The sequence below is a fragment of the Chaetodon trifascialis genome, chromosome 13, assembly GCF_039877785.1.
Source record: "Chaetodon trifascialis isolate fChaTrf1 chromosome 13, fChaTrf1.hap1, whole genome shotgun sequence".
NCBI classification, from domain to species: Eukaryota; Metazoa; Chordata; class Actinopteri; order Chaetodontiformes; family Chaetodontidae; genus Chaetodon; species Chaetodon trifascialis.
The window spans coordinates 20,694,501-20,721,281 of NC_092068.1; the positions used below are offsets into that span (position 1 = coordinate 20,694,501).

General features: G+C 44.1%; 3 protein-coding genes across 4 annotated transcripts in view; 2 read left to right on the forward strand and 1 right to left on the reverse strand.

The window, feature by feature from the left end:
* The first annotated feature begins 296 nt into the window (after positions 1-296).
* On the forward strand, positions 297-7,611 carry slc3a1 (solute carrier family 3 member 1). The gene is made up of 10 exons (XM_070977030.1): positions 297-794; positions 1,363-1,542; positions 1,636-1,781; positions 1,971-2,096; positions 2,697-2,816; positions 4,751-4,875; positions 5,441-5,642; positions 6,472-6,654; positions 6,959-7,084; positions 7,180-7,611. The coding sequence occupies exons 1-10, from the start codon at positions 377-379 to the stop codon at positions 7,609-7,611; spliced, it is 2,058 nt and encodes a 685-aa protein (XP_070833131.1). The 5' UTR covers positions 297-376.
* Positions 7,612-7,690: 79 nt separating this feature from the next.
* On the reverse strand, positions 7,691-14,966 carry prepl (prolyl endopeptidase like). Of its 2 annotated transcripts, none has more exons than XM_070977028.1 (15): positions 14,578-14,966; positions 13,821-13,952; positions 13,436-13,502; positions 12,994-13,174; positions 12,798-12,886; positions 12,570-12,696; positions 12,277-12,493; positions 11,806-11,997; positions 11,442-11,654; positions 11,010-11,185; positions 10,673-10,889; positions 10,260-10,409; positions 9,204-9,330; positions 8,102-8,190; positions 7,691-7,868 (listed from the first exon to the last, which is right to left on the reverse strand). In XM_070977028.1, exons 1-15 carry the CDS (start codon positions 14,707-14,709, stop codon positions 7,791-7,793), a joined length of 2,187 nt encoding a protein of 728 aa, XP_070833129.1. In that variant the 5' UTR covers positions 14,710-14,966; the 3' UTR covers positions 7,691-7,790. The 2 variants fall into 2 exon arrangements, with proteins under 2 accessions (XP_070833129.1, XP_070833130.1); XM_070977029.1 differs by having other exon boundaries at positions 13,821-13,963; positions 14,578-14,952.
* A 186-nt stretch (positions 14,967-15,152) lies between these two features.
* The window catches only part of camkmt (calmodulin-lysine N-methyltransferase), a 101,749-nt gene continuing 90,120 nt past the window's right edge, over positions 15,153-26,781 (forward strand). Inside the window, exons 1-3 of the mRNA XM_070976847.1 lie at positions 15,153-15,450; positions 16,729-16,907; positions 18,052-18,116. Coding sequence (XP_070832948.1) covers positions 15,289-15,450; positions 16,729-16,907; positions 18,052-18,116 — 406 coding nt within the window. The 5' untranslated portion in view covers positions 15,153-15,288. The remainder of the gene's footprint in view (positions 15,451-16,728; positions 16,908-18,051; positions 18,117-26,781) is intronic.

The following is a 26,781-nucleotide window of genomic DNA, read 5'->3' on the forward strand; positions in this document are numbered from 1 at the left end:
CTTATGTACTTGTACTCCTGTCATATTTTGTGAATGAACGACGTCTTTACTGAGTTGTTTCACTTTTCGTGGCGTCAGTAAAGGCCGTGAATACCTCTCCCATCACCTCTCCCAGTCAGCACTGCAACAAGAAATGTTAATCTCCAACCGTTCCCATCCACCTCTCCAGTTCCCCACATTCCACAGGTGGCACTGCAGTGTGTGTGTGTGTGTGTGAGAGAGAGAGGAACCAGAGGAGAGGAGGGGGGAGTGTGTGCGTACTTTGACCCTTTAAGAGCAGATAAATCGGCCCTTCAGTGACTCGGTGTTAGTGAGGAAGAAGAGCCGCACCAGCACGCTTTGGTTTCGGGTTTTCCTCTTTAGAGATCTGAATAAGATGAGTTTTAAAAAAGAATCCGATAGTCTGGAGCTCGGGGAATGCACCAGTAACCCGGGCTTTCAGGATGTGGAAGACGGTGGAGCGGACACCACCCCCGCCGTCCCCGCGGAGGAGCACTCCACGGCGGTGAACCTGGACGAGGTCGCGGCAGAGGAGAAGTACACGCAGCTCAAACCGTACGCCGGGATGCCCAAGGAGGTGCTGCTGCTGTACTCCTCCAAGGCCCGGTACCGAGTGCCCCGGGAGATCCTGTTCTGGCTGACGGTGGCCTGCACCCTGGCGCTGGTGGCGGTCACCATCACGCTGATCGCGCTGTCGCCGCGGTGCATGAGCTGGTGGCAGACCTCCCCGGTGTACCAGGTGTATCCCCGGTCCTTCAGGGACTCCGACGGAGATGGGGTGGGGGACCTCAAAGGTAAGATGCCCCCGACCCTGGTGCATCCAAGTTCCTTTATTTTCCGGTGAATCTTTATACGTGAATCTATTTCTCTCTTCCATCCTGCCACAGTAAGTTGCATGTTCTTGTAGTTGCAATGATGCACAGCAGCGAAGGGCTCCCCTGATAATGCCCCTAACAAAACAGAATTAGTTAAGTATCATGTTTAGCAGCTCAAAACATACAAAACCTGCTATTTCTTTCAAATAAGTCAACCTTTATTGGTATCGTTAACTTGTAACTAACAGCTTTATTCATTCTTCACATCATTTACTCAAGCTTTAGGCTTCTAAGGATCTAATGTGATTCATTGCCAAGTTATGAAAAACGTTATCTTTTCAAAATGTTTTAGTTCGTCAGATAGACCTGGACCAGTGATGAAAGAAGTCAAACAACAGAGGAATTTGTCACAACCTGGCAACCCTAAATCCACATTAACTCTGCTGCTGACAGCCTCAGCATTCCCTCAGGTTTTATTCTTTGCCTTCGACCTGTCATTGGGGTAAAAGTACTGCAGTATTCACCTGTCGAGTCTCTGCCTTGGCAGGAATTCATGAGCAGCTGGATCACTTCCAGTACCTGAACATCAAGTCCATCTGGATCAGTCCTTTCTACCGCTCTCCCATGAGGGACTTCGGCTATGATGTGGAAGACTTCCGGGCCATCGACCCGCTCTTTGGAACCATGCACGACTTCGAGGAGCTCCTGGCTGAAATGCACGATAAAGGTGCTCCCGTGGTGGGAGGAGTGAGGGTGGATCAACACGTGTTTAGTTTTGGGGGATGCGGGGTTGACTCACAGTGATCTCTTTTTCCACCAGGTATGAGGCTGATCATGGACTTCATTCCCAATCACACCAGTGACCGACACCGCTGGTTCAACTTGAGCCGGACGAGAGATCCTCACTACAAGGATTACTACGTGTGGACCGACTGCAATGCAACTGCACCGAAGCCTAATAATTGGGTTGGCACTTGTACTGTTCTCTACCTGGTGTCTGTTCTGGTCTTTGGGTGCATTTTCACTGAACCTTCAACACAGTATAGATGCGATGTATTGGAATTTCTAAGTGGATGATTTGGAGAGTTTTCTCTTAATAACACTGTAATCAGATAGTTTCCTAATGTCTGCACTTCCTCATCCCCTCCTCCGCAGGTCAGCGTGTTTGGGAACTCATCGTGGACTTATGATGAAGTCAGAGGACAATGCTACCTGCACCAGTTCCTCAAGGAGCAACCAGACCTGAACTTCAGAAACCCACATGTCCGCCAAGAGATGACTGTACGATTACATGACACCCCCCCCCCCACACAGACACATGTTAGGTTTTCATCACTAGACTTACATTCACTTCCTGGAGACTTACTCTAACCATAACCATAACCACTACTTGCCTAAACCTAATCCTTACCCTAACCTTAACCCAAGTCTTCACCTTAAAATTTAATGATTTACATTATGGAGATCTGCATTTTGTCCCCACAAGTAAGGCCACAATGTGACTGTGTAAAAAGATTTAAGATAAGATAAGACTTAATTGATCCCACAGTTTATTAAAATACTGCTGCCGGTATAGATAATAGTGTTATTGTCTCTCTCTCACATACACACACGCTTTCTCACATGCTGTACTTTCTGAGTGTCTCTTCTTTGGTGGCTCAGCTGTTCTCATACCAAAATCTCAGCGCTGTCCTCGTCCGTTCTGTCTTTAGTGGCCTATGATTGACAGCTGCTCACACAGCACATAGTGCAGCAGAGTGAATGACTGTGTTTACAGCGTGCGTGTTTATGCTCATAACCCTGTGTTGCAGTTGAATGAAAGGCTGGTGGAAATGAGAGAAAAATACAACAATTTTATGACTTGCTATTTTTGTATTTTAGGATATTATTCATTTCTGGCTGAGTAAAGGGGTGGATGGCTTGCGGATGGATGCGGTGAAGCACATCCTGGAGGCGGCACACTTGAGGGATGAACCACAGGTGGACCCAAACAAGCCACCAGTGAGTGTTACCTCTTTGCACCTCCTAACATCCAACCTCACTCTGTACCATTGTTCATCTCCAGCAGGCACTAGATGAGAGACGCAGCAAATGTCTGAGATCTATCGGCAGCTTGTCCTCACATTGACTCGACAAAGACGGGGAGGTCTGTCTGATCTGCTGGTTTAAATGGATCCATATCAAATTAAAATGGCAGAGCAGGTGTGTCACTCCAAACACGTTTAACCTCATTTAAGGCCTCAGACTTCAGCGCAGATCAAATTTAATTACAGTGACTGACACCTGAAGGTGCTGCTGAACAATTCATGAATCATTCGGCTCATTCTGACAGTTTTTGAAGGAGACAGTTTGCTTTGGTTTGTTGAAACGGTCCCATAATAATAATCAGTAATAATAAAATCCACAAGGTGTGTTCAGGCAGCAGTGCTCTCGCCAACTGGCAGCTCTTCTTTCTCTGAGCTCACAAGATCAAAGTTCAGTTTAGCTAACAACCTCTGCTGTAAAATCCAGCCATACACTTGTTTTTTATTTTGTTGAATTACATGACGTGACATGTGAGAGTCCAGATTTTAACGATGTCAGGGAGAAAAACAGCACTGTGGGCAGAAGCAGCTCTACTGACGCAGCGCTTTCCAGCGTAGCGGGTAGAACAAACATAATCAGCAGCTGAGTGGGAGAGTTCGCGCTGTGCGTGATGTATCACTCCCCATTTATCTGTCTTGAATGTCAGGTTCATCTCATGCCCTCCTGGAGAAAGTACTGTTCTTAGAATCTGAAGGGTTCATTGAGCTCACTAAGAAAGAGTTTTTGTTCCATGGAGGCTAAAGTTATTTCTCACAGAGGGAAGATTAGTAGAAAAGAGGCATATTTTGGTGGATTAGCAAATCACTGGGATTTTCTGACCACTGCAGAATAATTCCACAGCACTGAGACTGACTTGTCTATTTAATGTTGACTGAGCAGTGAACTCACCACTGCAGCAGTCCACCCACACTGACGACGACTCATATTTAAGTAATATCATACGCAGGCTGCGCTTTCCAGTGGTGTTTGATGACATAACAAGAGCCACTGTTAGTCACCACGTGTTTATTGGGATGTTGAGGATTTTACTGCAACCTTGAATATGATTCAACCAATCAGAACTGAGCAACTACCTTGTTATCATTATTGCATTAGTGCTGCCAATAGCTTTAAGTCCTGACAAATTCCGTGTGCTTTACTGGCTGCTGGCTGGACGGTTTGCTCAAGCGGCAGCATGTCAGCTCCGTAGTTAGCGCTGCTGCCTCAGGCAGTAAAGCTAGAGCAGGTGTTTGTGTTTCAGAGGCACTTTTTGTTGTATTTGTTGAAATTCTTAGGTGTTAGTATTACATCACGGTCTCTGAATAGGGCTTTCAGGAGTGAAGCAGGTCCAGGGCTGATTCCCTTGAAATAGTGAACCCATTGCTTTGTACTGGTCTTTGCCGTCACATTCGAGCCTGATGGGTCAGATTTCCCCGTAGGTGAAACTTAACAAGACTTCTCTTTTTTTATCTTTTCATGTAGACTATTACAACCAATAGTGTACCAATGAACATTCCTTCCACACAGCAGTCGTTCTTGATCATTGAGCCTAAAGGTCTGTTATCTCTTGGCCTCTTCTCTCCTCCTGTCTGCTCTCTACCTGTTTTCCAACTAGCTGGCCTGTGACTGGACTCTGCTTCGGCCTGACAAAGGAACACATTAACAGCCGAGCTCTCCTAACTCCCCGTGGGCAGAAGAAAATGAGCTCTCTTATTCCACTTTAGTTGATTATCTCAGGGCGGAAACTTGATTGTGAATGAAGCCTTACCTTAACCAAATGCAAAACCGGACTCTAATACTTAGGCTTCTAATCCAGTCAGCCAGAAATCCAATAACTACATTACCTCATCTTTGTATTCCTAACACTTCAGGAGTCTGTAACGTCAGAGTGGGACCTCCATCACGACTACACCACCAGTCAGCCTGGCTTGCATGACCTGCTGAGGGACTGGAGGGCTGTCATGGACGTCTACAGCCGTGAGCCTGGCCGATACAGGTGTGGGAGCTTTTACAATACAATAATGCTATTGGACAGGCTGGGACTGATAATGCTCTTATCTACCTGATTTGCTACTACATATGATACATATGATATCATCAATGGTGGAAGAAGTACTCAGATGAGCAAACGTAGCAACACCACAGTGTAAAAATACTGTCACAAGGTCCAACATTCAAAATCTTACTTAGTATTAGTATCAAAATATTCTTAAAAGTACCAAAAGGGCCCATTTCAGGGTAATATATATTATATAACTATGTCTAACTAGTCTGTAATGAAGTTAACTTGACTATGGTACCAAGACATAATTAAGGTCCAGTATTAACATCAAGTCCAGACTAAAAATATTCCTATTTTCTACCGGAATAGAACCTTTTCTGATACAAATTTCTATTTTAGCATGGGGTTAATATGGTGAGTAATCTTAAATGAGTTTGGCATAGCGTGGCTCAGGTGAGAGAGCAAGTATGAAACTCACATGCCGAGTCTTGAATGTTTACAGTTTGCAGCTAAGGATCAGTTTGCACGTCATCATTCACAAGTTCCTGCTCCACTGCAGGTTCATGGTGACTGAGTCGTATGATTACCACGAGGTGGACAAGACCATGATGTACTACAGCACACCGCTGGTTAAAGAAAGTGACTTCCCCTTTAACTTCTACCTGCTGGACCTGCCTCAGAACGCCAGCGGCTTGTGGGTTCAACATCTAGTCAACCTGTGGATGTCCAACATGCCCAGGGGACAGTGGGCCAACTGGGTGGTCAGTGACATTTACACGTTACTTTCTTGGCTCCTTTAAAAACAAGACTACCATACGGCGGATTGCACCAAATAATCTGCCTTCCAAAGACCTTCCAATTTCTGCCGATTTTGCTTGATCTTTTGTTCTGAAATCCGGATGAGGGGTGATAAGAGTGAAACAGTGTGACACTTGCATGATGTGCATGCTGAGATCCTCGGATTAGTCTTTTATCATTCATAACTATGGGCTGCTGGGCCAGTCTCTATTGTCTGGTTAGATGGTGCTTCTCTTCCATGTCTCTATTTTTTGCACAGATTAAAAAGATGGTTGTGGTACTACAAAACTACAACACCGACCTGCTAAATTATGAACACAAAAGTGCTCCTATGTGATAAAGTGGATCACTTGGCTCTCTGGGACCAGAAAATAACTGGTAATTCATGACCTGAGCAGAATAACATTTTGATGCAGTGTGCACCCAGAGCAATCGGCCATTAACAGATACCAAAGACAACAAAGATGTGTGTGTCACTTTCACTCTGGGCTCAGCTACCAATGGATTTTGATTCCCTTTGTCACAGAGAAGTGTCCAGTGTGAGCTACGCTGACCTGCCTCCCTCAGAGCACACTGGCACAGATGAAGTGCTTGATATTGCAAACTATTCTATGATTGTTTCAGCATCATTTACTCCCCTGTGACAGTCTAAGCCCACTACCTATCTTCTATCTCTCACTTTTTAACTTCAGCTTTCCCTTCAGTGATTAAAACCCATCCATTTCACTCTGCCTCCGTCCTTCCCAACCTCTCCACCCCCTCTTGTATTTCTCTTACCTCCCCTCTTATCAGGTTGGGAACCATGACAGGCCTCGAATTGCCTCCAGTGCTGGTCGGACCTATATTCGCGCCATCAACATGCTGCTGCTGACCCTTCCAGGGACGCCCATCACCTACTATGGCGAGGAGATCGGCATGGAGAACATTAATGTCACAGAAAGTCAGATACAGGACCCTGCTGGCAAATACAATGCAGTCAGTACTGTGCACACACTGAAAAACACATTTAAATACTCACTGTAACATCTCTGACAAGTGCAGTAGGTGCATAAAAAATGACCCGATTATATCCAGCCTGGAAGAAGGCCATTAAATTAAATCACCGCCTCTGTATACCAATTTGAATAAAAACTGAACAATTTAACCTTCACAAAGGTGGAATTTATTGCAGGTTTCTTGTATTCTAGACTGCATTTGTTTTATGGAGGTGTATCGAAGAAACCTTAAAGTGCGTCCATATCCATTCACTGTCAAACTGATTCCTGTCCTTTCGCTGCAGAGTGCCAGTCGGGACCCTCAGCGGTCTCCAATGCAGTGGAGTGCTGACGTGAATGCAGGCTTTAACAACAAAACCAACATCACCTGGTTGCCTGTACACCCTGACTACAGGAGCGTCAATGTGGAGGTACACAACTCTTTTAGTAACGATCAACTCTGGACACACATCTGAGCAGAGCTTATTTCAGATCACGTATCCCCTCGCCAACCTTTCTCTTCTAGGTCCAGAAGAAAGATGAAGGTTCTGTTCTGGCTCAGTACCGTTTCCTAAACACCCTGCGTCAGTCAGAGTACCCCCTACACCGCGGGTGGTTCTGCTACGTCCATGCTGATTCCAGCGTCTTCGCTTACCTCAGAGAGCTGGATGGGCTTGACAGAGCTTTCCTTATGGTGCTTAACTTTGGTCAAGAATCTGCCATCACGGATCTCTCCTCTGTTCGTGAGTTACCGGACCAGCTGATGGTGCTGATGAGCACAAACCAAGTCAACAACGGCAAGGTGATGCAAAAGTCTCGTATTCCGACAGAAGCAGGTGAGGGTTTGGTGATTCGGTACTCCACCCACACTCGGTTTAATCCCAGCCACGCCACACAGTGCTACATCTCTGAGAAGGCCTGTTATTTGGGGGTCGTGGACATACTTTATACATGCTAATATGAATGGACAAGGGTATTCATTACATTTTCACAGCAGCAATCAAATCATTGTCTCCTCTGTATGTGTCATGTCAAATAATAAAAGGAGCCATTGCAGATACATTCAGTGTTGAAGTTGTCTTCTCTTCAAGATTTGGGCACCGTTGTATCATCCTTGACTGCCTCCTGACAGTCTTGCTATCTCCTCCTCTTGCGTTGAGGCCGAGGAGGGTTCAGGCCCAGCTCTGTGTATAGGAATGCCAGTTTGAGGGCTTCCTGTGTCGGGGAGAAAAGTGTGTGACCACACCGATACCATGACGAGAAAACACTGCATGCACACCCGCACCGTGGGTACTGTGTAAGTATTTCACTCTGGGGCTTTAAAAACACATTGTCTTTTTAGTACTGCCACTTTTCACTTGTTATTTATCTCATCTGTAGATGTATTTGGAAGTGCACATTTAAAAATCTGGACTTTAAAAACTTCAAGACCCTCAAGAGTACATTACCTCCTCCAGCATCAGCTCAAAGTCTTCTGGTCCGAGGTGATTTGCTCCAGATTGGATATTCAGAACTATGTTCGGTGCTAGCTCACGTTCTAACAGAAACAGGATGACAGAGAGACAGAGGTCAAAGGCAGAACGGGGGAGAAGAAGATCTTTAATGTTTAAAACTTATTATCTTGTACGCCCACTTTCTCTGCTCTCCTTCTCTCTCTGCCCAGTTGCCCCAAATCTTCTCTCCCTCTCTCTATCTCTCTCTCTCCTCTGACTCTTTACTCTCATTCATTCGTGCTCCATCTGATATCGCCCTCCCTCTTCTCAAGCCCCTCCATAATATCCCCCCTCCCCGTCTCTGTGGTACGGGCTGTTTCACAAGTGCGGTCTTGACCTTGACAGCTCCCAGTCTGTGGCGTCTAATCTCTTGCTCTGATACACTATCTCTTTACCATGCTAATGGGCCTGCCCACCCGCCTGCATGTGTCTATGCCATCAGCACTTTATCAAAGACTCGGGAGAACAGAGAGACAGATTAGGGAGACATATACACACACTGCCTGGTGTATGTGTGTACGAACAACAGAAAAGTGAGAGAGGGTGAAAGAGAGAGATAATGTGTGCATTTGGAACAAGAAGAGGGGAGGCAGCGTGAGAGAGAAAGAGGGGTGTAAAGAGGAGTACCACCAATGTGGTGAAGGCAGATTATAAGTGAGAGGGAGAAAGAGCCTGTCTAGGGGGAAATGAGAGTAATTAGCTGACACATACACACACATGCAATACTACAAGGTGACCTATCCTATACTTTGGTCATGAACTTTAAATGCTGTTAACAGGTTCCCCAGACAGACAGCCATACGTCTGTTACTGCTGCCTCTCCAGACATGCACACTGACACCACTACTGGGAGCTGACCTCAACTATTAAAACCTCTAATGATGCAAAGAGTACACCTAAACAAATGGAAACCCCATGCTGGAATGCACACACGGAAATATGTACACAAACATATGTTCTTCAACAGCATGCATGGCTGCACACATGTGCGTTTACATGATCAACAAGTGACTAAGCTGTTGTGGTAGCATGTGTGGGAGAGTATGTGTGCAGGTACCTGGCTTTGGCTTCATAGTGAAGTAAGTATGTATGGCCTTCCTTAACCTCTCCGTGTATTTGAGAACACCTGCCAGAGGAACCCTGGCATCATGGCTGTAGGCCGTCAGCAGAATTGATGGGTAGCACTAGCTCACACACACAGCATAAAATATAGACACACATACAGACAGTTAACCTACAGTAGTTTTCATTATGGTGCTTAGCAAAAGTTAGCAATTAGTAATGGTCCTCTGTGTTCCCTAAATCAATATTTCAAGGCTTTTGGTTTTCAGTATAAATTTGCTATTAGTAGGACAGGGGACTAGACAAGCAGTGCTTCCGGTCCTGTGCTGGACAGATGTCAGCATACTTGTTGTCAGAGAGAGCCTGAAAGACACTAATAGAGCCAGTATTATTCAAACACTGGCTCTGGAACAAAATGTGGGCCATGGGTTTTCAACGTGGTCGAATTTACCTTCTTTTACCGACCAGATCAGGTCAAATTACACTGCAAGGCAAACTTAATTAGAGTAAAACTACATGGTTATCTCAGTGAAGTATGCAGCAAACTGAATAAAGGAAAACAGATAAGGAAAACACATCATCTAAAGCAGGGGTGGGGAACCTGAGGCAATTCTTCAACACAAAAAAGCAATTACTTCAATTTTTTTCAGCACTAAAGAAAATAACATAAAGTAGAAGATTATCACATTTTTCTGAGAGGTCCCTGAACACACGCGCAGCGCCTGTTATCACGTCAATGCATCATGTTGCCTGTCAACAAAACGGAAGTGGATGTGGAGTGAGAGAAATGGACCACTATTATTTTCTTGTTGAAGTAAAAGGCAAGCCATTGTTTCTAAGTTAGCTTGTGGGGACCTGCTCTCAGTGATGAAAGAGGCTAATCCTGAGCATCAGTGCAGCTACAAATATGATAACCTGGATGAGCTGCAAGGACAAATGTACTTGGATTCTGTTGTATTTTTGCTCTTCACACAAATGTTCTTTTCTGTAGCACATGCAACACATAGGTTGTATAGTACAGTCCTGCTCTTCATGGTCTTCCTCTCCATACCTGAGGAGTAATGTTGTGAAGGGGACAGTAGGAGGAGATGGTGAGTCTGTGTTTTGGGTTTCCTAATGGGTCCCCCCATTCTTCTCTATCCTCCATGGTGAGAGGCAGGCTGGGATCCTCCATAGTTCCCAACACATCCAGGAAAGGTGCCTGAACACAGAAAAGGAGATGGCTTTGGATGTCTGTGTGCATTTTAAGTCATCTCTTATGGTGAGGCTCTGTGGTGTTATGGACAAGGAGACTGACCTTCATCTGTATTTAATCCTACATATTAGCAAACGCCTGCTTTGCTTAAGTGCCCTTGAGGAAGATACAAAGTCTCTAATATTCTTGTTCTTCAGACAAAGAATAACGCTAAAAGCTGCACTCTCGACAATGCAAACACACAAATCTCCAATGATTTAGCATCTTACCTGCAGTGTGACAGCCCGCATCATGTGTGGGTGTGTGTTGCACAGCGCTCCCACTGGCACAGCCCCAGCACTGCAGGCTGTCAGGGCCGTGAGTGAAGGAGAGGACACGCCTGAAGAGAAAAGGTGATGGAGACAGGCTTGGAGGTCCTCCACTCCTCTCTTCTTCCCTTCTACTCGAGCTTGTCTTTGCCAGGACAGACCCCGCTCTCCTCCACCTCTTTGTGGTAGAAAGGTAAAGAACATAAATTCACTTTAAATTTAAAGTTTAAATTTGAGACTTTAGGCCTCACAGACATTTTCCAGCAATTTCCTGCACCATAATATCTTGATTTGTTACCTTATGTGGCAATAGGCCAGAGCCCAGCCCTGCTCCAGCAGCAGCCTTTCCTCTGGGCAGAACTCCATGTTCAGATCTCTGCCATAAGCACCATAGACATGGACCAGTAGAGGCGCCTGTTTTAAACCCTCCACAGGTACTGTATGAAACAGCGTCACTGGCACCAAGGTACCATCCTACAGAGGAGAGGCAGAGAGACTGGTCTGGAAACTGTAATGTGTAGAAATTACTAAAGGTTTGATGGTCCTGAAAAAAAGTCTGCTTTAAACATCATCACTTGTCCTTCTGTGTGTCATGACAGAAAGTGTGCTACTGAGGTCTTCTAACTGTGGTGGCTAGTTGCCAAAAGAGCTTTGTCAGTAGACATGCTTACCTCCCTGCTGATACTGTTTCACTGTGTATGCACTTGTCTTACATATCAAGTGTTCTCACCTGATTGCAGGCCTCCCAGCGTGTGGTGGTATAATCGCCCTGATTCTCTGAGGAGGACCCATCTTCGGTGGCAGACAAAAGTAGCCCATCCTTGGGGTATAGACAGTAGGGCACCGGGGAGCGGACTGGAGATGAAATCAAGAACTCTAACACGGTGCATCTGTCTGCCATGCCTGGTTTCTTGGTTTTGATGTCACAGGCCCAGGAGGGAAGCTTAGGGGTGTAGAGATTTAAAGGTAAAAGAGATGAATATTCAAAAGAAAAATACTGTATGGAGAATGGTAAACAGGAATGATAGCAAGCAGGCCAGCAAGGACGCAGCAAGGAATGCAAAGAAAGAAGAAGAGTTTTCTGTCCCACTGACCTGCACAGTGTATGCTTCCTTGGGATTGCTCAGTGGCACCACGATCAGGATGAGTTCACCTGCTGGTGTTCTTGCAACCAACACGCAGTAGTCTCCGACCACATCCATGTCTTTGACTGTAGTGCCGGGGCGAGGGTCAAACAAGGGCTCCCAGGAGACCATGGATGGCTCTGAGAGAGGGGCCTGCACCACCTAGTGAGCATACACACGGATCAATGTGCTCGCTTGAGAAAAGACAAAAAATACATTTTAAAATTAAAACACTAAATATATATCTGCACGTTGTTCTTCTTCCTAATATAATACTCTGTCAGTTACCACAGCAGAATCAAGTTGCTTCCAGTCAAAAGATAACATTTTAAAACAAAGAGGATGAGGAACAGTAGGTATTAAGCCTGTATGTACATATTAGTGTCTATATATGTACCCTATAAACAGTGTGTGTTTACAGATGCATTGTACAAACTCTACCTGATATTCCTGCCCAGGCCCGGTATTAGCCAGTATAATCAGCCATCTTTTCCAGTGCTCCACATGGTACAGGAGATCCAGTTGGCGTGGCTGAACCATGAAAGGCTCTAAACAGGATCTTGTTTTATCAATTAGCAGCACCTCTGAAGCAGTCCTGCTGTTGCAATTGATGGTCAGTATCTGTCGGTCACTGGAAAGGGCAACCTCCACAAACACACTGGGGAGATGTTGGTGTTTCGATTAGAGATGTGTGGGAGGAGAGAGAGCTAAGATGTCACATTAGTTACACTTACTCAGGATGTGTTTCCTCATATACAGAAGTTATCCTGCTTCCACTGGAGGTCAGTTCCAGACGAAACACTGTGCTGCAGTGCAGACCCTCCAGAGTCGTGTAAAACAGGACCTCGTCTGTGGCCCACTCTTCGCCCATACAGACAGAGACATACATTTAGCAAGTGCACTATTATCTCTATTATTACTGACACGTTTTTTTAGACAAATGCAAACTATTCAAAACGCACCAAAGCTAAAGACTTTGTCCAATGTGAATATGATGAGTGCAGGATCCAGTTGAAGGGAATTTCTTTTTCCAAGCCTCACAACCACACACCTGGATGATCACAGGACAATCATCCATATAATCATTCAGTGAATTTGAAGAAACATTGCTGCCAAATAAAGGATATTTTGTATGTTTATTTCTGGTGTATTCTTCACCTCGCCTCTTCTCCTTGATTGGTTTTCAGTGTGGCAGCAAGATGCTTTTCCCCTGGGGACAGACGTATTCTCTGGACAGTCCACTGAAACCTCTGCTTCCTGTCTTCATTATCGAGTCCTGTCCTCTCCTCCTGTCTGGAGACTTGTCCTAGATTCAGCACCTGCTCCGGCTCCAGCTCACCTACAAACAGGGAGAGGAAACACAGTCATTCACAAAAGTTCCTCTATTGGATCACAAAGAAAGTTGCAGGCACAGATGTAGAAACAGGATTACATGAGAAATTTAACTTCTGTTATCTTCTCTTTGGTTTCCTTTAATATGTTTTTCAATTTGAGCATCTATGGATAAACTCCTGTCTTGAGAATGCAATATGATCACAGGTCTCTGGCTTTCAGAGTTGCTGACATTAGTAATGAAGCTACAGTCATGTTTTCTGCTTACCCTGCCTTTTGTCCATTCTGTAGATGCCATCACCTTCAATGAAATACACATGGTGATGTCCCGACACCTGTGTCCAAAGAAATTACAGTGAACTGTAACAATACTTTGAAAACAAATGCATGCTGGATGAGTGTAACTTCAGTCCTCAAAACCTGACTTATCCCACACAGACATGCACACCCTGACACCACAAGGGCGAATTTTGGAGGAGGCGATGCATGATCTAACACTTAGTTCCTATCCTTATGCATCAGATAGGCAGAGGACTGATATCTTTTTCATATTACTTTTTTGAAATTGTGATGTTTCATCCACCAGGCCCACTGAGGTAATATTCAAACTCATAATGAAATGGTTCAAACCCAAAGCAGAAGGCCGGCCTTACCACTGAGTGATCAGGTGTGTCGGAGAACCTGCGGTATGTTGCCTTCAGTCTCCTTTTGAAATACTTCTGCAAGTCCTTGTACCTCTCAAGTCCAGAACTGAGATGATCCACTGATGAGTCTGAAGTGCCCTCCTGAAACAAAACTTCATATAATAAGGAAAGATTTCACTTCAAGAGCCCTATTTACGAGGGTCATCCTTGCTCCAATCAAAATTTTTGATGCCTGTGCAGGTGGGACAACAGACTGACAGTATGAAACCTCATGTTAAAAGCATTTTTTACCACTGAACAATATTTGTTTTCTATTCTTTGCTGGAAACATTATATCTTATGTACATTTTCAGGTTGTGTAAGGGTTGGGAAAGTGGTGATTTGGTAGATTGGTGACACACTTTCAATTCAGACAACATGGTACCACTGACAGTTTTCAATAACTGACTGACAAAAATGTGTTGTTTCCAAATTATTCTACACTTTTAACTCAGCAGGCTTAATCTGATGATTAATAAATCTGTACAGGTGTTTATGTGTCTTGTTCCGGTGTCAATGTAGTGAGCCACATCCAAACAGGTTCAGTTTCAGCCCTACACCCTTATCTGTGGTTCCGTACAAGACTAGTTTTGTCGGCATGGTGAACAGACACCGCTTTGAATAATGCATGACTTCACCTTATCGGCGCGATAGCTTTACAGTCATTAATCTTACACCAAACCTAACGTGAGTAAACACATCATTAACGTTAACTGGACACCCTTACCGACGTGTAACAACGTTGGACGGACAAGGAGAGCCATTTTATCCGTTTGTAAACGTCGAGCTCCCAAACTCGTAACCGAGATGTTCGAACGAGGTGAGCAGACGAACACAGCAGCGACAAGACGACGGCCATTACGAAGATTTAACGGTTTATCAGCTAAATTTACGATAGCTGTTATGTAGTTTTCAGCTGTCAGTGTCACGTACGTAACTGTCGGTCATCACTACAGTTAGCGCCTACACGTTATATCTCCATATTAGAAATAAGCAAAGTATTTCAACCTGTAATATTTATTGTTTCGCTATTTAAACAACATTTCTGCTGGTCGTTAACCGTTGAAAGCAAATTCTATGCACGTGCATGATTTCCTAAACAAGCCCGCTGTTGATGACGTAGTTACCAATGCCAGACGAAAATAATCAAATTCAGACATGCGCAGCCTCTAGTTTGTAACTGAAACTCGAACACGATTCTGTCGACAATCCATTGCTATGTCTCCAATGCCAAAAGTGTACGGAAGTAGCATGCATCCATTGTGGGTGTAACAGGTGATTACAGTAAAGCCGCATCTGTGATCATTTCTGCGTTGGCGTAGTTTACAGAAGAAAAACCTTATTTTTTTATTGCCATATAGCTACCGATAACTGTGACAGCTTTACAGCGAGTGGATTTGTTTACGGATTTATTTCCGCCCACAACTCCGGGGAGAAAATGGAGAGGGACTCCACCGGTACTGCAGAAAAGACCGAGCCGGCTTCGCCTTTGAGGAAAAATATGAACGAGGCCACCCGCGGAGCTAATTCCCATACCTCTCAGGATGGGACCTGTGGCACGACTGATGTCGCAAAAGCTAGGTGGACTCTACTAAGACAGGTGTGGTTAGCCTCAAAAGGAAGCACAGACCTCTTGTGGTTTCGGACTGTTTTTACGAACATGTTTCATAATCTACATAGAATATGTTGGACATTTTTAGATCTTGTGTCTCGGTCCGAATCTTTGTCTCTCGTAATTGTAGAATAATAATTTTGATGAGAAGAGCATATTGTAGCAGCCGTCTTCCTCCCTGACATGTTTCCTCCCTAATTTTGGCTGAAGAAAAGCTGTTGCTGTTGAAATTCATTTGTACTGGGAACTATACAAGTTCACATAGTATTTATTTCGAGCCCAAGCTATGTGGCCTATGGAGGGAGGCAATATTTTAGAGCATTTTGTCCATGTCTAATTTGTGTATACATCGCTACAGTTGAATGGCCTGCCAGCTATGACATTGTCTGTACCTGTATTAGTCTCTTATAGTATGATAGCAGAATTAATTCATTAGTACTCCGATCTGCTTTGACATCCAGTATAACTTGAATCTTCAAGTAACTTTATATACAAGTAGTTTTACAACAATATATTCCAGCTCCACAGTAACTTTGTCACCAGTTGATATCTGTCTCTTTCCTGTGGCCACAGGAGCAGATTATCTAAGCATGCGCAAAAACGGGAGCAGGAGCTGTAAAAGTAGGGCTTCTAGTTTTTCCCCATAGATGGGCATTGCACAGAGGTTACAAGAAAAGCTCCCTGCAATGGGGCCATGTTGCATGTTGCACTCTTTCCTCCTGGCACAGTCTTGATTTCTATCTGTTCGGACTCCACCAGAGGTAGCCGATAGATAGATAGATAGATAGATAGATAGATAGATAGATAGATAGATAGATAGATAGATAGATAGATAGATAGATAAACAGCACAACAGCACAGAGTTTAGAGTATATTTAACTTTCAGTTAAAATATGACATTGTTATTGAAATTTTTGATTTAACTGTTCGTGCATGAAGTTGTGTTCGTGCATCAAGCGAAAACCAAAACATGCACATTAAAGATGAGAAATGCAAGATTTGTTGAAAATATCTTTCACCTCCATTGCATATTGTCGTTATCCCAACAGACCTCAGGTGTCTGTTGGACTGAAACAGGAAAACGTGACTGATGTGTGTAGTGTTATACTGGAGGAGTGCAATGGAAATAAGCCTTTACTGTGTTTTTATCCCCTGTGATTTTAATGTATGCAATGTCTGCAGTGTGGTATCATATTATATGTGCTTTCAATCATCAAATAATTTCACTCATTCACTCCCATTTTTTTCCACTTCTGACTCTCACAGGTTCTGCGTCAGAAGCAGGTGGACAGTCCTGAGGTCAAACAGGTGTCTGTTCGCAGGTTTGCCACGTTCGACCTCTTCAGCAGGAAAAGGCTTGTGACACAAGACCCCAGTGATACCTCAGATGACCAGTGGGTGGAGTACAGAAGTGTCTACTTTCCTGAGTACAGTGCCTTACTCAGGTACATACACTTGAATGGACGCACATGGGGTTTCAGTTTCATGATGGCACAGATAAAACACAGAGACAGTACACTCCACAAAGGGCCATTCCACGTTACCACAGCACATCAGGCTAGTAAAGACAGTACTGAACATGTTCCAGGTTTGTACACTGTTGTGGTACTTTTATCATCAAGGGTAAAAGAGCATGGTTGGTGACATCACCTAAAAATATCTAGAATCTGTTGTCAGTTGTGAGTTGAGAACAAATGAAGTGTTGATTTGCAAAATCAGATAAAAGCAGTTGTTAAAATGAACAAACCAGCGTCAGTTTGATAGGTGTTCCCTGGAGTTCACAATAGCAACTTCTGGAAAATAAAGAAAAAATATCTGTTTTTTGCTCATGAACCCTTCGAGCATGCCCTAAAAACTGGTTGAAATACAGTGATTGAAATGCTGTTCAATTATATTTCTATGTAACTTCTTTGTCCAACCGCAAAAGTATCAAAGTACTGTTTTACAAAAAATTCTTGGTTCGTATGAAAATGCAAAAACACAACTGAAGCAAAAGCGTTCCAAACCAACAGGTGGCGCTACAGTCCTAACCCTAAAGCCATGCTGACCAATCAGAGGCCTGAAAAACAACTTACCAATAGGCTACCTCCAACTAGAGATCCAGATGAGACAACAGCCCACGCTCTGATGTCACAAGACAAAAACTCTTCAACCTGGAAGCAGCTTTCCATGAGAGTAGAGACGGACTGTGTATGGATAAAAAGAAATGCGTAGAAAAAGCTACATTTTGACAAATATGCATGTGTGTGAGGACTGGGCATGAGCCTTTCCAGGATGCCCGTTTCATACCCAATCATGACACTTTCACCTGTTACCAATAAACCTGTTCACCTTAAGTTCAGAATAAGCATAAGTTTACAAAAAGCAATGAAGCTGATGAGGTCAAACATTAAATATAATGTCTTTGTGCTCTTTTCAGTTGAGTACCTGCACCTGACACATCAAATCTGTGCTCACTTTTTGATAAATCTCCTTTGGATCGCCATATGTTTGAAATTCTTAGTCTGGTTTCACTGTCTTTAAGAAAAAAGGACAACACAGCATTCCCCCAGACTGCTGTGTAATGCTGTATATGTCTGTGTCTCTCAGGGACAACCTGGGGCCTCTTAGAGTTAATGAAGTGCTCAACAGTTTTGACAACACTGGAAATGTCTGTAAGTACATACTCTATCTTACCTCTTGAAGGCGTATTTGTAATATGTTTGTGTAAGTGTGTGTGGGTGTGATTGTATTCACAGAGTTGGTTTTACTTGCTCTCTTCCCTGGTGCGCGCGCACACACACACACACACACACACACACACACACACACACACACACACACACACACACACATGCATGCACACATGCACACTACAAAGTTGGGTTAGCCTCATGCTGTGTGCTGTTAGTGTTTGATTGATGGTTTGATGGAGGTGGTTTGATTCCATCTCTTTGCATGGGAGTGTGTCTCTTCTGTGGCTTCTGCAGCAGTTTATCATGTGCTTATTCCTCCCTGCTACCTTCAAATGTCCTTCCGAAGGAAAGTGGGCTGCAGTCTCCTTATTGCTTCAGCCGACAGTGATGAGTGGTTTGGGAGAAAGGAAAGAGCATGACTCAAACAGGGATTCGCACATGCTCTATGATATGGAGTGAAATGGCATCACCTGAAACACAAGAGCCTTGAGTTCACCTTCACTCGGTGAACCTTTTGTGAGGCATTTAGCTTGACTGAGTTCACTTCTGGTTGAGTTAAGTTCGCTTGTACTGTTTACGTTCTGTTCTGTTATTGCTTTTGCCTTTAGCAGCACAATGTGTAATTTTTGGAACAATCTAGCAAAGTGGGATTCCTAGAAATGTTTCTGTGACACTTGAACAGTTTATACTATTGCAGTATTAAGACAAGGATCGTTAGAAACAGCAACGTACTGCTCAGCTTTACAGCTTTGCTCCGCTGAATATGTTCCATCTTCACAGGCATGTGATGAGGTCTGACAAAGGTCATGGGTTAGCGTTAACCAGTCAGATGGCTCCACAGGAGTCAGGGTCAGAGGTGAAGGTCATGGCTAGGGGCTACTTCACTGCACACTGGGATCAGCCTATATAAGTCATGACAGAGCTCAGTGGCGGATCTCATTCCAACCTGCCGGAGTGGATAATCTCTTTTCTCTACAGGTAGACAATAGGATCAATCCTTGTTTTATTTGAAGAGAGAAAAAGAAGTTGTTTTTCCCTTTTGGCTCTCACCTCACTTCCTCTGCTCTTCTGTCTCTTCCTTTTTTCTATATATAAAATAGCAACAAGTATAAAGAGCCCCTCCCTCAAACCAAACATCTCCAGACTCCTGACAGTGTACCCCTTCATCCCTCCTTCTCAATCTAGCCCTCCTACCATTTCTCCTCTTTTTTTCTTTCCACCCCTCCATCCCTCTCTCCTCTCAGCTGGAGCCGTGCTTGGCCAGATGGGTAACTGAGTTCCTGACTTGGCTGGTGGATTAGCACAGCCGGAGATGAGAGCATAGAGGAGGGGAGAGGAGAAAAGGGGGAGAAGGGGAGATGGTGGGTGGGCATGCCAGAGGTGGTGTGCGTGTGGACGTTTGTGTGTGTGTGTGTGTGTGTTTAAGGAGTGAAGAGCCACCAGCAAGGGGACCTCGTTCCTCAGACAATGAGCCAGCCATCTCCCTCCTGTTCACCATCCCATGTTTGGGACTAGTAATGCGTGAGATCAATTAGGATTGGTTGAGAGGATGCTCTGAAAGGCCCAGAGGTGACCCTGTCAGAGCTCTGGGGTATATTTTTCAGGGTGGGAGTGAGAGAGAAACCCCTCTAAAAACACAAACACACACACACATACCCACTTATGTGTGCTCTTCACAAAGACGTACAGCCGTGCCCTTATGCTTGCAAAAAATCTGCACAGTCTTGGTAATAAACACGTATCCGCTTCGCCCACCTTCACACCCTCTCCACCGTTCCTGCTATCTTGATAATCCTTCACCCCTGAGGTGTGGACAAGCCCAAATCCTAGGGGTCCTTGTCCTCCTGAATAGCAGGCTAAAAAGCCTGGCCGGATTAGCCCACTGCCTCCAAAATGTGTGGACTCAGCTTAAAAATGCTGCCCCCTCACAGCGTGAACCCTCTCTCCCGGCTATTGTGTTTGTCACACCACTGTGCACGAATGTGAACAATATGTTGTTTCTTAAGGTGATGGTAAGCTGGAGTCAATGGTTTCATTTCAAGACCAGAGGATCAGGAAAGGAGTCTTAATGAAGATGTTTTAGGAAATGGTGAGTGTTTCTTAGAGATGACGTCATATCACTGAGGGACATTAAGACACCCAAATGAAGCCATATGTGCATAGGTCAACATTTAATGGAGATTACTGGTAGAATTTACAGCCCATTACCTGTTGTGTATATCAGTTTGTACTGGCATGAACAAACCAACGTAAAACAGCGAAAGACCAAATGAAGGCTTAACCAAGCCATCGTTAGGACTCAGACCAGGTCCAAATTATACTGAGGCTACTCGGGTTGCGTGCGGGGTTTCATTTTACTGCCTCAGGTCTCAGGTCTGTGCTAATACGTCTAACACCTGAGTGGGTCAGAAGTGACCTGAGCATACTTGTTATCAACTCTGATCACATGGTGCACCACAATCACAGTCTTATTGTTGGTGCAGGAAGTGAGAATTTGACTTTCTCTTATTTCCATAAATTAGTTTTTAAGCATATAAACAAATTAGTGAGACAGATGAGGTATCTGCGTCCAAAGCACCCCCTCTGCTGGTCATCCAGGAGTCACAGAACTGCAGTTACATTTGTAACTCATTGTCAATGAATGATTGGGCCAGTTTCAGACGGGTCTGGATCACTTTGAACTATTTGAACTCTGAACTCACGACCTTCCTGGCTCTTTAGCTGACAGTGGGGGCTTGTAATTGTAAGAGAGCTTTGTGCCGCCGTTGTTTGGGGTTTTAGGGGTGCTTGTTTCCTGCTTGGGATCAGGACTTTAGGACACAATGCAGGCCCTTGGGGTTGGGTGACTAAGAATGCATCAGAGCAGGTGTGTGCATGTGCGTGTGTGTGTTTGAGAGGTTTTAGGCAGAGCTTGTTGACATTGCAGAGCTTTTGGTAAGAGGGCTTGTTGGGCTGTGGGGTTACGTGTTGGGTTCACGTCACAGGCAAAGGTCACAGTGACTGACCGGTGTGCCCATACACACACACACACACACACACACACACACACGCACACACACAGGAATAAATGAATGCTGCTTGAATGGTTTAGGGGATCTTAATTCCAGGAAGGAAGAAGCCATAGATGCAGATAAGCTCATACTCATTTAGAGAAATCTCTGCTTCTGCATGAGTGTGTCTTTTTCTGCGTGTGTATGTGTGTGTGTGTGTGTGTGTGTGTGTGTGTGTGTATAATCAAGAGCCAAGCATCCTAATGAAGCCTAATAGAGCTTTCTTCTCTACAGCTGTCATTGTCTGAATGGCTACTAGCCTTTCAGCCTCTCACTCATCCCTATTATCTCCCACAGGCTTCACCTATCACCCCCGCTGGTAAATGCTATAAGCCCAGAATGTTGGAGATGTGTGAGAGACAGCTAGTTGTGTGTGTGTGTGTGTGTGTGTGGGGGGGGGTTATGTGTGTGTATGTCTGTTTGCACTGTACCAAATAAGCCAGTCATCAACGCACATGGCAGCGTTGTGTTCTTGTCACTTCCTGTTGCAGCGTTGGACAGGTGTGTGTGATTTCTGTATCCCGTGGATCTATCACAGTCATGTATGCGTGTTTAATGTGTGTCTAAGTGATCTTCGTGACTGTGTGTGTGTATGTGTGTGTGTGCATGCGCATATGAGCATGTACCCGTGTGTGTGTGTGTGTGTGTGTGTGTGTGTGTGTGTGTGTGTGTGTGTGTGTGTGTGTGTCTGTGTGTTGTAATAGGTGCCCCCCGTAGCCTCCCCTTGTGCCAAGCCTTTAGCGGAGCCCTGTTTGCATAATTATGCTAATTCATTGTGCCATAGTGCTAATTAGACCTTGTTAGACAATAGCGCGAGACTGGGAGCTGGCAGGCGTACACACACAGACACACACACAGACACACGCTCACTCAGACTGTTGTGTCAATGACAAGGTTTGCGGTCCCCCTCTGCGCTGTTTATAACATGCTCTCTATAGAAACGGCGCTCTACTCGTGTGCTCTGGACTGAGCTCAGGTGTCTCTTACGATTCTGATTTAAGCTAATGGAACAAAAATCGACGTGGAACAATAATACCCCACAAGCTTCCTCACAATCTAATGAAACCGGTCTGTGCCCATATTCCCTTTCTCTCTCGTTCCTCAGAGCTGTTGTTAATTGTTCCTTTGCGAGTAATTTATTATATTTTTCTAAATTCTGCTTATTGTGGCGATAAGTAATAAAACAATGAGTCCAGTAAAAAAAGGTTCTTTTTTTTAAATTTCTTAAATCAAATTGGCACTAAGATTATCAGGCTGCTCTTTGCTTTTCTTAAAAAGAAAAATGATAATATTAACAGAATCTTACTTTTTTCTTGCTTTCAAGACATTGGTCTAGATAAATAAATTCTGCTGTGTGAATTAATTCAAATGAAAGTCAGGTGACCCCAGCGGGGCCTCAGCAACACATATCCCACTAACATATACTCCAGGAGACATTGAATAGGTGTCCTAAAGTGGAAATTAGCTAAACTAATGACAGGAGCTTGTGTTAAAGGAAAAAAACGAGACAATGAGCAGTTATACTTTCACGCTGGTGCGTGCAAAAGGGCTTTGCCTGGAAGCCAGTGTTGATTACATGCTGTGGTGTGATAGTAAACAATCAGATCTGACTTTTTCAGCTGCAGCGTTGTTGTATACTACATGTACTGCAAAGTGGTAACAGGGATCAATAAATGCAGCCTTTCCTGTTTCCTCCCACATTTTGTTGTCGAAAGTAGTTTTACTGGAGTTTTCCTACTCCTTTTTTCAGCATAGATATTAATCAAGTGTGTGGTTTTAAATGAAATAATTATTGTTTTCTTCTGTTGCAAATGTAGATGTTATTATGGACATTAAGTTACATTTTCAAATAATGATACAGAGCACAAATAAATGCAATTTTTGAGTGTTCTTCACAAAAATGACATACTGAAATGCTCCATAACTATCGTTCAAGCGCATTTTTTGCCATTGCCACAGAATTTGTTTCAGAGTCAATAATTTAACCACTAAACACAAGAGCACAGTCACACAGTAAGTGGATGTGGCTTTTAAAGTGTGTATGCACATGTGCATGTAGTGTGTGTGTCACTTTGCGGTGTAGGAGTGGGGGTAGGAGGTAGTGTAAGCAAGACTTGAGTGGCTTGAGGGCACAGTGAAAGAGTTGCCGGTTGACTTAATTGAAAGTAATTGATTTTCGCTTCTGCAGCGTTGTCTCCTCCATCCGTTCACTGGAGGACACGAGAAGCAGGGACTCGCCTGAAGTACTGCTGGGTGTTGGAGGCGTCTTGACACTCGAGAAGTAAACAGTCGCCACACTATATCTGAGCACAACTTGATGCTAATGTGCAGATGCAGACAGAACTGTTGACACACACACACGCGCACATGCATGCTGAACTTCCCCGCAGTAAACCACCATTATGGCTTTGAGCACAATAGGGATTGAAGGTGAGCTGTTGGGTGTAGCTTTGCTCAAGGAGTCCTCTCCCATTATAGCCAGCAGTTGATTATGTGAATTTGTGCATGACAGAGTTTGTGTGTGTGTGTGTGTGTCCAGATGCGTGTGCACGTGTGCACTATTACCAGTAAGCGGTGGGGATTAAGTTCAGGAAATGAGTAGAGCGTTAAAGGTTGCTTCCCTGCCCAGTGCTCTCGCATTGTCACCACTGCTAATACTCAGCTAATTACAAGGACATACTTTAACAGCAAGCTCAGTCCGTAACCCTCATGTCTCTCCACTCCGCTCCCCCCCTTTCTTAGGTTACCCCCTCACCCTAGAATTAGGGGATGAAATGAAAGAGAGAAAGAAAAAAGAAAGAGTAATAACAGGTTGCTCCCCTCCCTAAAAGCTCGCCCTCCCTCTGGACGGATACAATTATTGGATTTTTCTCCATTTAAGTCAACCAGCCCCTATGTGCCCCTCCTGGCAATGTCCCCTATGGTGCCTAAGCTCAACCTACACTGGCCCCTCAGACCATGTAACACACACACACACACACACACACACACACACACACACACACACACACACAAAGAAAGAGAGTGGGAGTATATAATATCATTTAGTTGTGATTAACAGTTGCAACATCACGTCTAGTAGGCCACATCACCAACATGCAGTGTGCTGCATCCTGTTAGCTGTAAAGCTTCTATTCAAGTGGCTTTTTATGTTTGAAGTAAAAAAAATATAAGGCTGGACAAAGGAGAGTTAATTCCCGTATAACACAAATAGTTATGCTTTACTAGTTGCTATGCCAACTCTTGTTGTAATCATAGCTGAGATTCCTTCTTTTCTCTCGCTCTCAAAAATAAAGATTATGCTACTTTGAGTAAAACATTGCAGTCAGTACAAAAGCGAAATGATTCATTCAAAGCAATAAAACCCTCACAGATATTATTTTCTCTGATTATAGCTACTTGCAGTACAACATTAATTTTTGATTGCAGACTTGTGGGCTGCCTCTGGTGTAGAATCGTTTACATTTGCTTTCTATGTCATCACCTGCGGTCATGATGATGAATACCCCCTTGGGTGAAACTGCACAATCGTTCATGAGAGTGGTCCAAATTTGAGCAACTTGAAGTGGCAAATTGCACATTTTTAAAATGCTGTTTCTTAGGCCCAACTGAAACATGTACCCAGTACAACGCAGGATGTCTTGCGGGATCTAGATGAGCCTTTTTTATTCTTACACTAACTGTCCAAGTGTACTTTGTTTGTCAGTGTGTCTGCATGTTTTAAACCTTTATTTTACCAGGTATGTCCCCCTGACATGACAAAATCTGGCCCTGGCCAGGATAGCAGCATTACTGTGTTTCTTGCAAACACTAAAAGTACACAAAACAAAACATACAGTATCAACTGACATCACAGTGTGTCAGACCGAATGTAAACTGAATGTTTGCACACACACAGATGTACTGAGTATACTTACATTAGAGAGCTAAGTGATTAGTGCATAGTAGTTAATTTGGCTCTCCTCTCTCTTTTTGCTATCAAGTGCACCACTGAGCACTTCCAAGTGCACATATGCAAGAGCGTGTGTGTGTGTTTGTTTATGTGTGTGCATGTCTGCGTGTGAGTGTCCCTGATGACATTTTGAAACAAATAGATGATTAATGTGATTAGTGTGTTTGTCGGGGAGTGAAACCGCCATAGTAAATGGCTACACGGGCATATGGGAATAGACTCTGGCTCCACTCCAGACGCTCGGTCCGTGTTTGTGTGTGCTTCAGCATTTTCTTGCTTTGCATTGGTTTCGCCATTTTAACGTGATGTACTGTCGTAAAAATGATTCTGCACTTTTAAATTTTTTTTTTTTTTTACAACACAAATACATAATTTAAAACAGTGCTTTTCTTGTAAATCCTGACAAAATGTTTCATGCCTCTATTTTCCAGCCTTTGAGAGATAGCAACGTAACCTTTTGAGGAATGGAGAAAATGTTAAAAGCGCCCAGGAACCTGTAATTTATCTGAAGGAACCTGGTTCTAGTTTCAGTAGGTTCTCCCTCTGAGAGTAATACCAAGTCCTGAGCTCGTACCACTGGTTTGACTTTATCTTCTACTTAATTTACAAAATACATTCCTGTAAGTCACTGAATGTGTTGCGAGTCATTGTTAACTATCAATACTTAGTTCTTGGCACTATTTTCTCAGAACGCCCCAACAGTGAGATGATGGAGTGGCTGCCTGTCAGCCTTCAAGCTGTCAACATGCTGTAACTGCTAATGCATTTGCTATTTTGCTAAAACGCCATTAACTTGCTTAGCGTCTCACTATACAGCTTTAATGCACAAACTGCTACAGCACTCGTTCACTCTGTCAGTCTCTATCTGGAGACTCCCTAAATAGCCCCACAGGGGTCTTTAACTGTCAGTTGGCTGAGCTAACGCTAAAGTAGGTGTTGACGCTAATGGGTGTGCTAAATGCTAATGTGAGCTAGCGTGGGACTCTGAGGGGAAGTTAACTGATTTTCAAGTGGCCCCCTGAGAGACGGCCCTAATGACTAACTAGCTGTAGCATCTCTCTTGGGCTCCAGGCTGAAAGGACTGAAGCCGCTGGGGCCGCTCTGACTGCTCACTGCCATATTGTGCGATGGCTTTACTCTTTCATTTTAGAGTATTATGGGGAAAAGCAGCTCAATAAGTGGCCTGTTGTTCGTGTTGTTTTGACATTAGTCATTTGAAGAAGTTAGAAAGATTCATATTATCAAACATTGCAAATTGAACATTTAGATTCCCTTTAATCATAAAATTATATTTTGATGAGTTTTATGCTCTCTCTCTCTCTCTCTCTCTCTCACACACACACACACACACACATACACACACACACACACACACACACACACTCTGTCACTCACACATGCACACACACACCTTTTTCCTCTCTTATTCTGTCCGTCTATCTGTCCACAGCAGGCCATGGCGCCACAGACCTTTGTGTTTGCCAATTGAGGCTGAAATACTCTCTCTCTCACTCACACACACACACACACACACACACACACACACACACACACACACACAGAGACACACACAAAAACACACACACACACACACACACACACACACACACACACACACACACACACACACACACACACACAC

Excerpts from the sequence above, each read along its gene's own strand:
- slc3a1 (XM_070977030.1), top strand. The coding sequence starts at position 377 with ATGAGTTTTAAAAAAGAATCCGATAGTCTGGAGCTCGGGGAATGCACC. Across the intron at positions 795-1,362 it reads TGGGGTGGGGGACCTCAAAG|GAATTCATGAGCAGCTGGAT; the intron begins GTAAGATGCCCC and ends CTGCCTTGGCAG. Across the intron at positions 1,543-1,635 it reads GGCTGAAATGCACGATAAAG|GTATGAGGCTGATCATGGAC; the intron begins GTGCTCCCGTGG and ends TTTTTCCACCAG.
- prepl (XM_070977028.1), bottom strand. The coding sequence starts at position 14,709 with ATGGCCGTCGTCTTGTCGCTGCTGTGTTCGTCTGCTCACCTCGTTCGA. Across the intron at positions 13,503-13,820 it reads ACACACCTGATCACTCAGTG|GTGTCGGGACATCACCATGT; the intron begins GTAAGGCCGGCC and ends CTTTGGACACAG. Across the intron at positions 10,890-11,009 it reads CTGGCCTATTGCCACATAAG|AGGTGGAGGAGAGCGGGGTC; the intron begins GTAACAAATCAA and ends TCTACCACAAAG.